This window comes from Centropristis striata, chromosome 19, assembly GCF_030273125.1.
Source record: "Centropristis striata isolate RG_2023a ecotype Rhode Island chromosome 19, C.striata_1.0, whole genome shotgun sequence".
NCBI lineage: Eukaryota > Metazoa > Chordata > Actinopteri > Perciformes > Serranidae > Centropristis > Centropristis striata.
The window spans coordinates 15804831-15820918 of NC_081535.1; the positions used below are offsets into that span (position 1 = coordinate 15804831).

The window sequence follows — 16088 nt, forward strand, 5'->3', positions numbered from 1 at the left end:
TAAATTAATAAATATGAGCAATATAAGAATGGAGAAAAATTAAACAACAAACATAAAAAAAGAAAACATCAAACAAATGCATTTGCATAGCTTAATTATCCACGTGAACGTAAAGCTAATTTAGGGACAAAGTATTTAACTTTTTTCACTTTTAGCTTCAACATAAGTCCAGTTCACCATTAAAAAGGAAGAGTAAGCAGAATGAAGCACATGTTCAAAATAACATGTGACCAAGTAGAACGTGAGATGGAGGAAATGTGCAGTCATTAGGTCGGGATCCGTGGATGTCCATGCTGAGACTCTCATATCTCGGAGAGCTCAACTTACATTTAAAGCACGAGTGTTCAGTGAGGAGCTAACTGTCCATTTCTTCCTCCTTTCCCTCCCCCACCTCTCTCAGATCCCTATGAACAGGTAGTGTTACCTGTGGATGGCCTTAAAGAGGAGGAGCCAGTTGAACCCTATCAGAAAATTGGACCAAGTAAGACTGTTGCTGTTGATGCACATTTCTTTTTAGCTAGCTCCACGTGGCAGGACGAGATTAGCAGCTTAGGCAGCAAATTGCAGCTTGTACTTGAGTTTTTACACACGAAGAAATAGATTGGGATAATTATTCACTACATTGTTTGAAAATGATTTGATTTGATTTGTCTTAGGTTATATACAGGTGCATCTCAATGAATTAGATGTCATGGAAAAGTCCAATATCACCAACCAAGTATTGAGTGCATATAGATGGACATACTCTTCAGAGGTCAACATTTCCATATTAAACATACTTTTTAAGATTGGTCTTTTGTTATGTTAAACATTTTTTGAGACACTGAATGTTAGGGCTTCATTAAATGTTTACCATAATCACTATAATTAGAAGAAATTAAATGAATTAAGACATGAAATGTTTCATTCTGTGTGTAAAAAAATAAACTTTTTCTACGATATTCTAATTTATTGAGATGCACCTGTAGAAGTTATTATTGTGGAGGGAAAATCCGACATCTGACATTATTTTTAGGTGCATCCATCATTCGTTTGATTTTTCCTAACATGGCATACATTTGACAGATTGAAGTCCACCAGCGTGTTGGACACAGTTTGTAATGAACAACCTTAAGTCATGGTGATGATCCATGTTAGAAAAATAACACTTAAGCATATGAGCTAACTCCACACTGGAAAGGTTTCAGAACATGAGTCCAAAAGTCCTCGTTCGCAGGGGAAAAAGCACTCGCCCTCCTCCGCAGAGACCGCGGGTTCAACCTACGGCAGCGGGTGTCCCTTCAAACACAATTGGCAGTGTTCGCAGGTGGGAAGCCTGCACTTGTCACTGCACTAATTATTGGGGGGATAGCGTGAACCTCCAAGCACTATGCAGGGAGACCCCTGTGTTTTTATGTTCTCTAACACTGAGGAATTGCTAAATGTAAATTTTCAGCCGGGAAAAGATCAGAATCACCAGCTTCTTCGTCTTCTCCACCTCTGATTTTCTGCTACTCCGTATTTAAATAAGACATGACTGACCCTTTTTAAAAAAAAAAAACAAAAAAAAAACAACTGAACATAATTTATCCAACAAACATACAGGTTTTAACCATTAACATGGATTTTGATGAAAACCAAAGTTTGATTCTGTGTTTTCTTGTCTACAGAAACTGGGAGCTACGTTTGTGAGTTCTGTGGGAAGCAGTACAAGTATTTCAACCCATACCAGGAGCATGTTGCTCTGCACACACCAATGGGTGAGCCCGTTCACCTGCTGCGTAAAGCAACAATGTGTAGTACTGCCCTATTTCAGTCATTCTCTTTGTTTGTACCAATACAGCCTCTTAAAAACATGTTGTGGAGGAGGTGGCGATATGTCAGCGGTGTAAATTGGAGCATTGAACTGCGGTTAACTCTGTGAATCTGTCTTAATTTAGGCACTTTTGATTTGAAGACATCACGGGTACAGGACTGTGGTAGCATGGATATGAGTAAATTTGGCCACAGCCAAACTGGTAAGATAAAAAGTAAGCATCATTATTTTTCTCCTACATTTTATCCTCAGTAGTTTTGTTGATTGATTGTATGATGATAAGCAAAGTTGACATGCCTCATTAACTCATAATCTGAATGCACACACAGTTGTGCCTGCTCTGCATGGTAACTTCTTGAAATTTTGATTATGAAAGCTCGCTGTTATGCGCCTTTTAGCAGTGCATAGAGCAGTATGTGTTGTAGGGCTGTCCAGAATACTATTTTTGGGGCTTCAAAGCTGCGAGTATTACCCAAAAATATTCCAAGCTCCGGCGGGGCGGGTGTGGGGTGATGAGGGTGATGAGGCAGGCACGCAAAGCAAGTGCTTCGCTACAGTTGCCAGTCACGGGAAATGGTGCAAATATCGTCTCCACCACTCAAGTGGACCAGGATCAGGTTTTGTCTTTTTAAAAAGTTGTTCTTGTCACTCCTCCTTTACATGTTTTTCAGTTGTTGTCCATAGACAGCAGGAGCTCCGTTTCTTGCTCTTTATCGGTCTTTTGCTGCTTTTTCGCTGCAGCCGACACAATGTTTCATTCTTCTTCATCAACTGTTGATGCCTCCTTTTGTTCAAAATTATTATTGATGCATAATAAAATAATAAATAATTACATCTAAAAATGTATAATATTTCTAACATCATGGGCTATTTGGGAATTTGATGAAATACATATTATGCTAATAAAATAATAAAATGCAGAATCCAAATACTGATTTTCAGCTTACAATTATTATAGTATTCTTTATGTTAATTCTATCTCTATTTATGTCATGTACTTCCTTGTTTTAAAGCAATTTGTGTTGCATTTCTTCCAATAAAGTTGTTATACAAATAGTCATTACTATATTATTATTAGTATTATTATTTGGATGTCGATTACCGTGGCAAGGGTAGAAGCTTCAAAGCATTTGGGCCAGCCTTAATGGGGTTTTTTTATTACCTTTTGCTATCACCCAAGTATAACATTGAAGAACTTGAATGCTTGTTAACTGGCTGACAACATGACAAATTGTTTTATTGTTGGGAATTGGTCAGTTAAAAATTGAGCAGATTTTGATGTTGATAAAAGGGAAAACAACCAACATGAGAAACACCTTTTTTCTGTACTGTTAATATTTTTTTTTAATGGCAGTATGCCTCTTGTCACCCACATGACCACAGAAGTGCAGCCAGTCGGTTTACTATGATATTGGCATCACTGGGTTTGAGGGCAGGGAGCGTCACAATAATATCCCAGTCATAGTGTGAGGGCGTGAGTGAAATTCATAAGAGCATGCCTCACTATGGCTAAAATGTGTTACATGGAGCCATTGGAAAAGGATTAAAGAGAAGAACCTTAAGCGGTTGGATGTACTGTAAGGTTCTGGGTCACCTTGCCACTGTATTTGTAGCAACCCTGCTGGAAACTATTAACCTCCAGTGAATGGTTAATTGCACAATTTAGCTGATGGTATATTGAGGTTTTTTTTCTTGTTAAGAGTTTTTTTTTAATTGCCTCAAGCACCATAACACATTAAAATGATGTTGAAAAACATTAAAATTAAATTTAATACAGCCACACGGATTCTTCTATTTCTTACAAAATGTTAGTCTTATTAAAGCTGTTGTCCTTTTTTAGAGAAAAAAAACAAGTAAAGTTAAAGTAAAATCAAAGCCAAAGATCTGTTTTGAAAAACTGTTATTTAAAAAATAAAAAAAATACATTTGTTTTGTTTAAACCTAACATATTACATTGCAGTTTTTTCCTCCATTTCTTCACCAAAATATTTTTTTCCAGCTGTCGTAAATCATTGATCTTTCTCCCAACTGGTACTGTATTTTGTGGTAGAAAATCCCCTTCCATCTTTGTGCTAAGAAGCACTCTGCCATAAAGAACTATTTAAAGCATGGCACACACTCACATCTTAGAAGTGGGTCAAAAAGATGGAATGAAGAGGAGGAATTAAAACCATATTTAAATGTAATATGAACATTTGGTCAAGGCTGTTAGCGTGATTGATTTGCATGCTGCAAACTAAAACAGAGATTAATAAACCGCATGTCTTTGACTTTGCTCCATCTAAAATGTTGTGTGGGTTTGTGGCTTGAATTAAGAATATTATCCACATTATTTAGCATGGACATGTCACTGAGAGTTTGTCCTGCGTTTTCACTTACAGACAGTCCATTTAGGCGGAAACTGGAAAGTGCAATTCAGTCTAGTCTGGTTGACACAAACAGTTCGCAGAATTCAAGCGGTGAGTCACTTATTTTATGTGGATGTGTGTGTGTATTTGTGTGGAAATGTATCGTTTCTGCTCGAACGCTGAAAGGTATTTTCAGCTCTGCTACAAAGCAGGTATATGTGAGTGTCAGTATAGATAGAAACAGTATTTCTGCAGACAGTGTTTGGCTGCTGATGCCTGGGCTGAAAATTGAGATGGAGTGGGAGTAGATGATGTAAAGGGGTTTGTGTGACCTACCTTGCATCAATTGTTACTATATAAATCTCAAGTCCATGAGCTCTTTCAATATTATTATTATTCCACTCGTCACCTTGTTGAATTGTCTTTTTTGAGTTGGATGGACTCAAAAACACACTTGTAGTTAAAAGCCTTGAAAACACATTTTCTTAATCAGATTCTTACTGTGAGCATTTTTTTTTTAAAGAAAAAGTTACAAAAGTCTTTGTTTCCCATTAGACGTTTCTCTCTGTTTTTTTCACTTAGGAAAGTTGTTTGTTTGCCTGGTGCTAGAATCAATATGTCCCTGTAATAAATGCAGTATCTAAATTGGCTGTATAGAGTTTACATCACCATCAGTCACTGAAATGTCTGTGAGGTCTCATAATCTTTGGCATCAGATCCTAGAACTATAGAATAAATGCTCTTTGATTACAAAGCATGCTTGCCTTTTTAAAGAATACCATTAAACATTAAAGGCACTGACTGAATAAACAGTGATGGAGAATGCCTGTAGTTTTAACTTCCTCCCTATCCTCTTGTCCGCAGGAACTCCGAGCCCTCTGGTGGCCAGCACCTTCGCTACATCCCAGAGTAAGTCTAGCCCCACCTTCCTGCTCAAAACTGCAAACATGCATGCCGCCTCCTTCTCATTTCACCCTTTTTTTCTGGTATGCTTCAATTTCTGTTAATCTGTCATTGTTTGATGCAAATAGTTTCTTTATAATCCATTGTGATTAAACAGATTTTATGCAGTCAGCTTCATTATCTCGAGGGAATGTCTGAACAGGATTGTTTACATTAGCCTTATTGTACATCTGCATTGTGTTCAGATATAGCCGTGTCTTGTAACGACAACCAAGCATCAGCTGACTAATACTAAGTTTTCTTTGGTGGACAAAGATCGTAGGGAATCTCATTTTGAAAATGTTTTGATTTATACATGTAAACATTCATTTTTTCATTATGTTTTGTTTATGTTGCCTTTATTAGATTAGACAAATAATGAGGGGGAAAGATGGAGGCATAGAGAGAGGGAATAACATGCCAAAAAAGGCTTTTCAAACCAGGGACATTGCGATTACATTGCGCTTACATTACTCAAACCCCATAAGAACGCCCCAACATCCAGATTTTAAACATTGCTGCAAATTATTTGCAAAACAACCCAGAACCTGCATCACATTTTTTCAGAAATGCCACTTCAAATTGAGTCACTTTGGGCTGCAAAAATCAAAAGCAGCAACGTCTTGGTGGAACTGACTTCCATAGTACAGAAGAGGGATGTTAGAGGCTAGTGGATGGACAGATGCACAGTGTATTCATTTTCTCCTCCAACAAAGAGTCAATGCTCTTCTGGGCCTTGTGATTTTTTAGAACCCTACACTTGTGGTGCCTGTGGCATCCAGTTCCAGTTCTACAACAACCTGCTGGAGCACATGCAGTCCCACGCTGGTGAGTCCACGACTACAAATGCATGTTAAGCTCATCAGGGAAACAAATGCAGAATGTGAACACACCCTCAGTGGCTGCAATGCATGTGACAGTCTGTATGATCTCACACATAATCCTTGTTTATGGAGGTATAGGCATTAAATTCTTAAGAACACAACATTAGAATATTCCAAGGATTATATTGTTGTAATCAGGGTTGTTGCAGATCTGGTACTGAAGCTGCTGGTTTTATACAGTTTTATGTTTTTGTTCCAAAAGCTTTAGTGTGTCATAAGTAACCACCTATATACATAGACAGCAGTGCATTATCTTCTGATTATTTTGTCAATTAATGAATCTCTTAGTACATAAAAATACACAAACTGTCAGAAAAAAAACACCAATTTCAAGCAACCAAATGTCACCACTACAAAAATATATCGTCTTGCAAACAAAATAAAACAAAAATATTTCCTGTAGGATGAAAAACAAGAATAGGAAGAAAATATCCTCATTTAAGAAGCTGTAACCACCAAATGTTTGGCATTTTTTCTTGATGAATGACTTGAGTGCAGTTTGTTTACCCTCTTATGCATTAATCATGTTGCCTGTCCTTGTATGCAGTTAGTAATTTAAGACTGTCCAGATGATGACTTTATAATTCTGTCTTCTGGGCTTCACCAATGGAAATAAAACACATTTACACTAGATGATAGTTCATGAGGATTTCTTGCTGTTAGGCATTGCCTTTAGCTCTTTTCTTTTGGAATAATTGCTGTGATACAGACACACCCTGCAAAATTAGTGGCTGATGTTATGTTAGTTTACCGAATAAATGATAAAATTCTTTTTGTAAACTTGGTCGGCTGGTTTTGAAGGCACATTTTGTTAGGGAGGATACAATGTATTTTTGTCTTTTCTTTTGCTGACAGTTGTTTTGTTTGTTTATTTTTGTTTCATACTTTTATTCTTTACATTTTCCTCCACTGAAAAGACTTATAATATACACGTTCCCCATTAAAACCATTCAGTATTGTTGCCTCTGCCTGATGTTCCATGTCTGTGTCTCCTCAGCTGACAATGAGAACCACACCAAAGGGGACTCTCCCAAAACCTCCTCAGCCTCCGCTCCTCAAGAGCCGCTGTGGAGAGGCTCTCAGGCTCAGGCCCATTCCTCAGTTAAACTACAAATCCAGCCTCAAAGTATCTCCCAGAGAAACCACACACTCAGCCGTAAGTACTGCAATCAACTTTATTCATTACACTCACTGTATATAAGGGGCTATGAAAGGCTTCATACCCCCACTTGACTTTTTCCTGAGCTATATTGTTAGAAAATTGTTGAAATATTAATTATTGTAAAGCCTCAGGTGGCCCACGAGTTAAGAAGTATACCATATCACTGCAACTGGTTCGATTTCTGCTAGGAGCTTTGTTGCATGCACCTCCTCCTCTCTGTCAAATACAGGCAAAACTAAACAAAAAGATTTTTTTGCTGTTGCGCTAGAGCAATAAAATATCTTTCTCATGTGAATAAAACATAAGTAATGGAAGTATAGCCTCTAAATTCTCCCTAAGTTGAAAGTGAACATGGTGTGTAAAACAAAGCCAGGTTTGTTCCCATGTCACTGCCATATCCCTTATTCTCTATGATTCTGTTTCCTTGGTGTGTTTTCTGCCAGTGTATCAACTTAAAAAGACATAAGCACTAATTATATTTGTCATGTTTTACTTATCCATCTATCTGCTCTCTGTGCTGGCAGAGAATAATGGACTACCTGAGAAGGAACGACAGCAGGTGGCTGAGCGCCTCTTACGGGTAATGTGCTCAGATCTGAGCATGCTAAGCGTGCTCAACAGCAAGGACTTCCTGAAGTTGGCACAGACCCTAGTGGATACGGGTGCTCGTCATGGTGCCTACTCCACCCGTGATGCTTTTGGCAACATGAGTGCCTTGGCACTGCGCCAGCTGCCCCGCATGTATAATCAAGTCAAAGTCAAAGTCACTTGTGCTCTTGGCTCCAACGCTTCCCTTGGCATCGCCGTCACCTGCCACTCCCAGACTTCAGGCCCAGATGCCTGCTACGTTCTCACCGCCTATCAGGTGGAGGGCTCGAGACTGAAGCGATACGTGCTCGGTGTGAGGGAGGCCGAGCTGAGAGAGGGGCCCGAGCAGGTTCACCACTGGGTGCAGAATGTGCTGTCTGAGTTTGTGATGTCAGACATTCGCACCGTGTATGTCTCGGAGCCCAAAGTGTGGGCGGCCGGATTCGCGGGATCGCCACTCGGTGGTGGGCGGGGCAGGATATGCTTGCGGTGCGCGGGGTGTTCACTCGGTGCAGTCGTCCAGGCTGTCCTCGGGAAGCGCAGCCTCCAGGCTCGAGGTCTTCATGAGCTGGTTGAGCTTCTCTCCACATGCCGAGACATCGCCTCCTCCACCACCCTGTCCCTTCGCGACGAGCAGAGCAACAACACATCCACAAGCACAACCGAGGAAGGCACACAGGGCAGCCCTGCACAATGCCCCACCCCTCCTTGCTGGGATCGTACGGCTGAAGCTCTTCTGCAGGTCCACGCCCACTTTGAACAGATCTGTGAGGCCTATGGACGCAGCAAGACCACGGCTCCACTCCTCCAAGGTCTCAACAAGCATCTGCTAAGTACGCTGGCTTGTCTGCTGGCACCTCTGCGTCTTGCAGCTCTGGAGCTGAGCAGCCATAGGAGACCAACCCTACAGCAAGTGCTGCCCGTCTACCTGCGATTGGAGAAGTTTTTCACATCCAAAGCTGGAGAGGCTGGAACTGGCACGGCTAGCAAACTCTGCCACTATTTCCTAGAAGCACTTAAAGAAAATTTCAAGGTACTGAACTGGTATTGCTTACATTAATAAACATTTTGCTATAAAAAATGTGATAATATTCCTCTTAAATTCAAAAATTCTGTAACGTATAGCAACATGTATTATTGAAATCTACCATTCCTGGTAGATTAGATTCAACTGTGCCTTACTAAAATTTTAGTGTTCAAAGCAGGAACAATTTATAAATGAGTAAACAAGATTAATGATCTGACCAGACATTTGATGCCAACTTGACTGACTGTATGAAAAAAGCTTTGTTATACAGTAGTGTTCAAAATAATAGCAGTCCAATGTGACTAACCAGATTAATCCAGGTTTTTAGTATATTTTTTATTGCAACATGGCAAACAAGGTACCAGTAGGTGCAGTAGATTCTCAGAAAACCAACAAGACCCAGCATTTGTGATATGCAGCTCTTAAGGCTGTGCAATTGGGCAATTAGTTGAAAGGGGTGTGTTCAAAAATATAGCAGTGTCTGCCATTGACTTAACAAACTCAAAACTATTTTGTACAAACTTTTTTGTTTCTAGGAAAGTTTCTTGGAACCAAGATTTTGCTGGTTTACTAGTGTATTTGGGGTCATTGTCTTGTTGAAACACCCATTTCAAGGGCATGTCCTCTTCAGCATTCACACCTGTGTTTTCACAAAATTGATGACCTCACTGATTGAATGCCACACTGCTATATTTTTGAACACACCCCTTTCAACTAATTGCCCAATTGCACAGCCTTAAGAGCGTGCATATCACGAATGCTGGGTCTTGTTGGTTTTCTGAGAATCTACTGCACCTACTGGTACCTTGTTTGCCATGTAGCAATAAAAAATATACTAAAAACCTGGATTAATCTGGTTAGTCACATTGGACTGCTATTATTTTGAACACTACTGTATGAATGTAAATGAGATATTGGTCAGGAAGTCTGACAGTCGTCTGAAATGTCTCTTTCTAGGTTGAGCGAGCCCACCAGGTAGCGATGGTCCTGGACCCACAGCTCAAGCTGCGTTCAGTGCCGGCCTATCAGCATGAAGATATAATCTCCCGTGCATGCGAAATGGCTGCGGAAACCAGAGATGGAGGTATGACCGGTGGCGGTGGTTCAGGCGGTGAAGAGCGGGACACCGACGGTCCACCAACCCCTAAAATCAGCCGCGTAGAGGGAGCGGGAAACAATGGCAGCACTTCAAGGGGCTCCTCTTCTTACTCCGTGTCTGGTAACGATGACGGTCAGAGCCAAGTTAGACAAGAGATTTTTCAGTACCTGGCCGAGCCTCTTCTCCACGGCACACCTGACCTCTTTCAGTATTGGAGCTCCGTAGTGAACGAGAAGTTCCCCAAGCTCTGTCGCCTGGCGATGTGGCTCCTTGCCGTGCCTGCTGTGGGCATACGCAATGAGTGTGTGACTGTGTGCGAGCAGAGCCTGGCTATGAAGAGGAGGCAGCAGGTAACCGCCGAGGAGATGAACAAACTCATTTTCCTTCGCTCCAACATGGGCTAAGAGAGAACCTCGACCAACCCTAATCAACCAAACCTTCACCTCTAACCAATGACTGAAGACTATTATTTATATACTGTAGGTTTAGACCAACTGTAAACTTATATGTGTTAAATACTTCTCAAGACAAGATATTTACAGGAAACTCACATTGTATAGGTTGCAAACACCCATAAAACAATACGGCTTATTACATATTTTATATGGAGAAAGGACTGTTGTAAAGCACTGTGGACAAAATGTAGGGGTGGAACGGTAACTCTCAAAAGATTGTCTTGTTTGGTACGCCGCCCTCGGTTTTCGGGATGCACATATAAGCAGGATCAGACTCACCATACCAGTGATTTGAATTACTCCAGCCGAATATCTAAACTGCTAAAAGGCTACAATGCTGTTATTCTCACTGGATGGCAACATTTTCAGGTAAACTCAGCTCTCACTGCTTGAAAGTATTGTCATAGATCTGTGAAAACATTCAGAAGTACTGTAGCATGTACAGCTTCTGGAGAATGATCCTTTTCATTGGTGTATGACAAAGCAATTCAAGACGTGAACCTCACTGCCATTGAACCTCTGACAATTAAGTGTACCAGGTCTATTATTTACAATAACGTGTCACTGAAAATATTTTTTTAGGCATATTCAGCCACAGGAGATGGTCAGGGAGCAAAATCATTGCAGCTCATTTGACAGTCGCTTCATGACCTAAAAATGTAGCCATGGATCATTTGCATGCACCGCACTGCATGCATTTTTCATTCAAAGGGTAAAACGCAGCTGATTAAACATTAATGCCGATATGATGCTTTCCGTTTTTGTTTATGTTACAAATTATAAAGTAAAGTCATCTTTCTAAAATCAACTCGAGGGCTTATGCTGCTAGATATGCAAGTCAAAAGGCTAGATTTGCACAGAATGGCCCCATATCATGACGTTATCTTGAAGAAGAAAAATAAAGCTTTTGTTAGATATTTCTGAATATTCACAAAGAGGAAAGCATCATATTAGAATCTGTTTGTGGTCAGATCCCAGTCAGCCTTGCCATAGCTGCATTGCACCAACAGGGAATTCAACAACATGTTCAATAAATACATCTTATATTATTATCTTTTAATAATTGATGGTACAACCCATTTTGTATGACGGTAAACACACATTAATGATTTCTAGAGGCCACATTTGTGTGGCTGGATGATATTTTGCAGTGCTGGTACTTTACATCAGTCAGCTCTATGAAAAGAGATTTATACCGGAGACGTTTTGCCTGCGCATTGCTCTCAGATAAACGGCAGTAATGTTATTAGCCATCAGTTTAGTAAGCTTGTAGGCAAGGATTTAATTCATAATTGCATAAATCTTTGTGTGTTTGCCCACTGTGTGTATGTGCATGTATTTGTTTCGCTTGTTCAAAGCTTAATTAGAAAATAACTTTTCCATAGGAAAGTTATTATATCATTATTATTATTTTATTTTTTTCTTATTTCCTCATGCCTTATGTCTTCCATACGCGAGCTACACATTTCCATTTTTAAAGCAATAAGCTTTATCACAGGGCATAGTTTCCAACTTTATCTGCTACAAACGACTGTTCTCATGTCACTCATGCAGTTAATCATTATTGGTAAATTATTTTCTGTTTGTGAAATCAATGGGATTTTCTCAGGAATTAGTGCACCCAAGCCGGCACCGCCACTTTTTCCTCACTGTACCGAAAACACAGCAAACTGTGACCTCAACGCCGAGGTATGTACTGAATCGTGACTTTTGCAAAACGTTCCACCCCAAATTAGTGCCATTTGCAACAAACGAAAAAAATTAATCAAGGCGACAGTTTATTTTTTTTTCTGGATGAAGCATTTCTGCCAGTACATTCACTAAAGTCAACACATGCATACTAACGACGTCAAGTTGTGTATTTTTTTATGAATCTAATATACAGTTACCCGAGCTAATACCTCCTAAAATGACTTGGATGAATGGAAGTTATACTGTAAATTTGTTTGTTGCCTTTGGTACTAATTAGTTAAGTACTAGTTTGTCATCTCTGTTTTTGGGCCTTAAGTCTCTTTCATGCGACCACATTAAACCCTAAAGTCAGAGCCTACATCATGCCTTTTTATTGCTGTTAAATGGCCTTCTTTTCACCATGTTATCTAAAGCTTGTAGTTTTTTTCTCTCCTGTAGACTCAAAGGAACCTGTGGCTCATGGTTTGAAACAGTGTCCTCTTGTGGTCAAATGTGGAGTTTAAAAAAAATGTATATCACAGACAACTGGTATTTGACAAGTGCTTTATTCCAAAGTTCAAGTCATCTTCGTTCATAAAACAGATCAGGAATTATTTCAACAATAACACAACCAAGCACAACTTTTCACTGTACAAACCTATACTCAAAAACTATACTCAGTAGAACAGGCAGGAAAATACATCAATATCAATACTGTGGGTTGAGACTCTCATTTATATTTTGTTTATTCATTATTTGAGGTGCAGCTTATTGTTTTTTGATCCTAAATGGTGCAGTATTCATAAATCATTAGGCTGCTCCACATAAATGACAGGCTACATCTTTCTTTTTGATTCATATTGATATGTAAAACACTAAAAGTCATAGTTCAGAAATAATCAACTGTAAAAAAAAAAAAAACGGTATCTAAAAAATAATCTAAAAAGTATCTATTTTGTCATATTCATCTCCCCCGTTTAACTAAAGGTACAGTCACATTACACTCCTCCCCATGTCCCGTTCATTTCAGTTGAATTTATGTGACAAATTCAAGCATCCTTTTTATTTCTTTATGACCTCCAGGGGTCAGAGTTCGCCTTTATTCCACTTTGACCATCACAGATGTGCACGGTCGGCCAGTAGGAACACTGATGAGCTTTACTCGGAAATGCATAAAGTCATTCTCGCCCTGTGGCACCTGCTTATTTTGTGCAATATCACACTAACAAAGTTAAAAACTGCTGCATCGCCCTCACAGACAGTTTACTGTTAATGATCATTCTGATCAACACTTATTTATAACCCAGAGTCTGCGTTATTAAATGTGACTGTACCTTTTAGTTTGTAAGGACACAGGAAATAGAAAGTAAAGTCAGTACACTGCACATGAAGAATTATAGGGCATTTGAGTGAAAGTGTAAATCCAAGAAGACAGGTCTCGCATACATAGAAATCTTTTGTTCCACCTGAATGCAGCTGTGTCAGTTTTCAGTAACTGTCAACTTTAATTATGAATGCATTAAAGGTTGAAAATGCTTAAATTATGTCTTTCAATCAAAGGTGAATGGCTCTGCATTGCAAACTACATCGTCTTGTTTTCATAAACTCTTGCCCTTCTTACCTCTAATAACAGTTTTGATTTAGTATTTCATGAATACTTTTCTTTTATTAAAGAGTAACTTAACACCAGGCTGAATAACAGGTTTTGCTGCAGTGAGAGATGCTTAGAAATGTGCTGTTGCACCTGTAACTGCACCAAGAGTACACCAGTGGCGTAATCAGCCAAGACAGATGGAAATGGTGGTCTTTTAGCAAACATTAAGCAAAAATGTGCACCTTTTTTAGATTGAAGTCTCTCCTGTGCATCATTGCACCCAGGTTAAACCACTGGAGGTCAGCAAAAACAACATTTTCAGGTGGTGTTATGTTACTCTAATGGTTTCTTAAGCTGTCTATTTTTCTGTCTTGCATTAAGGTTTTTGAAAGGAATTATTATGTCATTCACATTTTAAAAATCCACCTGTTTTCCCTCTCTAAGCCTTCATTCAGTACAACTAAGACATGTTATGTTATTTAATCGTGATAATCAATATGTATACTGCTGTTTTCAGACTCAGTCACATTTATATTTTGGTTAAAAAAAACAAAAAAAAGATTGCTGTAAATTATATTTAAAATTTAATTTTATAAGTACCAATCCAATGTTTTACCTCAGTACTCAAAGGTAATGCTGTAATTTAAAGATTGGAAATCAGATGTTCATACAAAATTTAGCTATGGTCTAAGATATAATAGTCATTGGCTTGCGGTTTTAGCAGTGATCCTCGATTGAACTGATGAAGGGATTTTCTTACATTTTTTAAATAAGTATTTTAAATAGGATATGCTCTGGGACAAAATGCCATTGTTGACGTAATGATGTCAACTTAATATTACCTAGAAATAGCATTCTTTTTGTTGATTAAATGAAATTATATCTAAGATATGCATGCTTTTAATAAGAGTACCGATATATAAAGTTAGAGCCAACATGATACACTTCCATCTGATGAGAAACACTGGCTTATGAGCAGACGTTACCTTAAGACACTTATCAAGAGTCAGATCAACAACCCGGGCAGAATTTGAACCTTTCTGAGGCGGGCATAGCGAGGCTGATCGTGGGTTGGTGTTTATGGGTTGACATCATCCATTTTCAGTGGATGTATTATGTAAATACAACAGAACTGCTGTTTTTATGCCACAAGGGGGAGCCTTCATTTCAGAGATACAGTAGGGAACACCAATAACATTATACCTCTATTTTCTACAGTAGCATTTCAAAAGGTTTTTGATATAATAGAAAACTCAACTTAGATACTGTTATTAGAAAAAAAAAAGGTCAGCTGTAAGTTTTATTTTGTTTCAGGATTTTAACTTATTCAGATATTATTGTAAAATATGGTATAAGAATGCAAACACGGAGATCTTTTCTGTTCTAACTATGGATTATAGTCTGTATTATCAATTCAGGTTAAGACATTAGTGTTGCTTTCATCCTATTTTATAGGCATTTCTTCCTTTTATACTCTGCTAAAATGCAAAAAATGGGTTTGATTCTATTCATTTTGTCTTTTTTATTGCACTTTGGCAGCAGATTCCTGTGTAGCTTCAGATCTCAGTTGTCTTATTAGTAAGCCTAATTTATACTTTTGTAGCAACACTATTTTTATATAATGGCAAAGAAAGGGTTCAGTGTCTTTTTCTTTTTGTTTTTTTCCTGTGTCATATGTGGCAGCGCTGTTCAATGTTTCTTGAATACATTACCCACTGTAGTATGTGATGTGTGAATAAACTCCAAATCTGTGTCAACACTGTGGTGTATATGCAGTTAGAGGAATGCTAGATGTCTGGATGTGTTGAGAGAAGATGGATGTTAAACTATCTGGGAGGTATTTAAAGGGATAGTATGCATTTTTTGTGTGGTTTTATGAGGTACTTATCAGACTGGTCAGCACATCCAAGATTTAGAGTAGACTGCAGGAGGATTTTGGAGGATTATTTTTACCACTTTTAAAGTTTACATGGGGAGAACTGAGTGTTCTATGTTCTTTTCAAAGCCACCGCATTCCTAAACAGTAATTTTACCTGCTATTAGACAGCTCTGTTTAAGTTTACTCGGAATTAACTGAAGCTTTTTCATGGTCTTGTGAAAGCCACCAGACTCCATTGTCAAAAACAATCATTTAAGCTTGCAAAACTCGGTAGCTGCAGGGCTACTGGTGCCTCAGTCATCAAGTTTGTTTGTGTGATGGTGTGACTTTGGTGTTCTGAGGGGTTAGTTCATATTCACCAAAGTCACACAATTACGCAAACAAACAAACCAATCGAGGCAGCGGTAGACCAGTAACTCCTGTGTTCCGTGATAAAAAATGTTGATTGTTTTTGTCAGTGAAGTTCGGTGCCTTTCATGAGACCATAGAAGAGCTTCAGTTAACCTTGTGTAAACTCAAACAGGGCTGTCTGACGGCAAAAATAAGTAGTGAAATTACTCTAAATATAGTGTACACTTAAACTGATAATAGATTTTATTAGATGGGCCTTTTTAGATGGCTAAAATACACAGCAGCACATTGCT

General features: G+C 38.8%; 1 protein-coding gene across 10 annotated transcripts in view; it reads left to right on the forward strand.

Annotated features, from left to right (window-relative positions):
- The window catches only part of znf618 (zinc finger protein 618), a 34933-nt gene extending 19611 nt beyond the window's left edge, over nt 1–15322 (forward strand). For 4 of the 10 annotated variants that reach the window (XM_059357423.1, XM_059357428.1, XM_059357420.1 and 1 more), the window contains 10 exons: nt 401–481; nt 1217–1306; nt 1650–1739; nt 1920–2009; nt 4177–4254; nt 5008–5052; nt 5836–5913; nt 6967–7125; nt 7656–8752; nt 9704–15322. In XM_059357423.1, coding sequence (XP_059213406.1) covers nt 401–481; nt 1217–1306; nt 1650–1739; nt 1920–2009; nt 4177–4254; nt 5008–5052; nt 5836–5913; nt 6967–7125; nt 7656–8752; nt 9704–10249 — 2354 coding nt within the window. In that variant the 3' untranslated portion in view covers nt 10250–15322. The remainder of the gene's footprint in view (nt 1–400; nt 482–1216; nt 1307–1649; nt 1740–1919; nt 2010–4176; nt 4255–5007; nt 5053–5835; nt 5914–6966; nt 7126–7655; nt 8753–9703) is intronic. The other 6 variants (XM_059357421.1, XM_059357425.1, XM_059357427.1 and 3 more) reach the window with 6 other exon arrangements.
- Nucleotides 15323–16088: the final 766 nt, after the last annotated feature.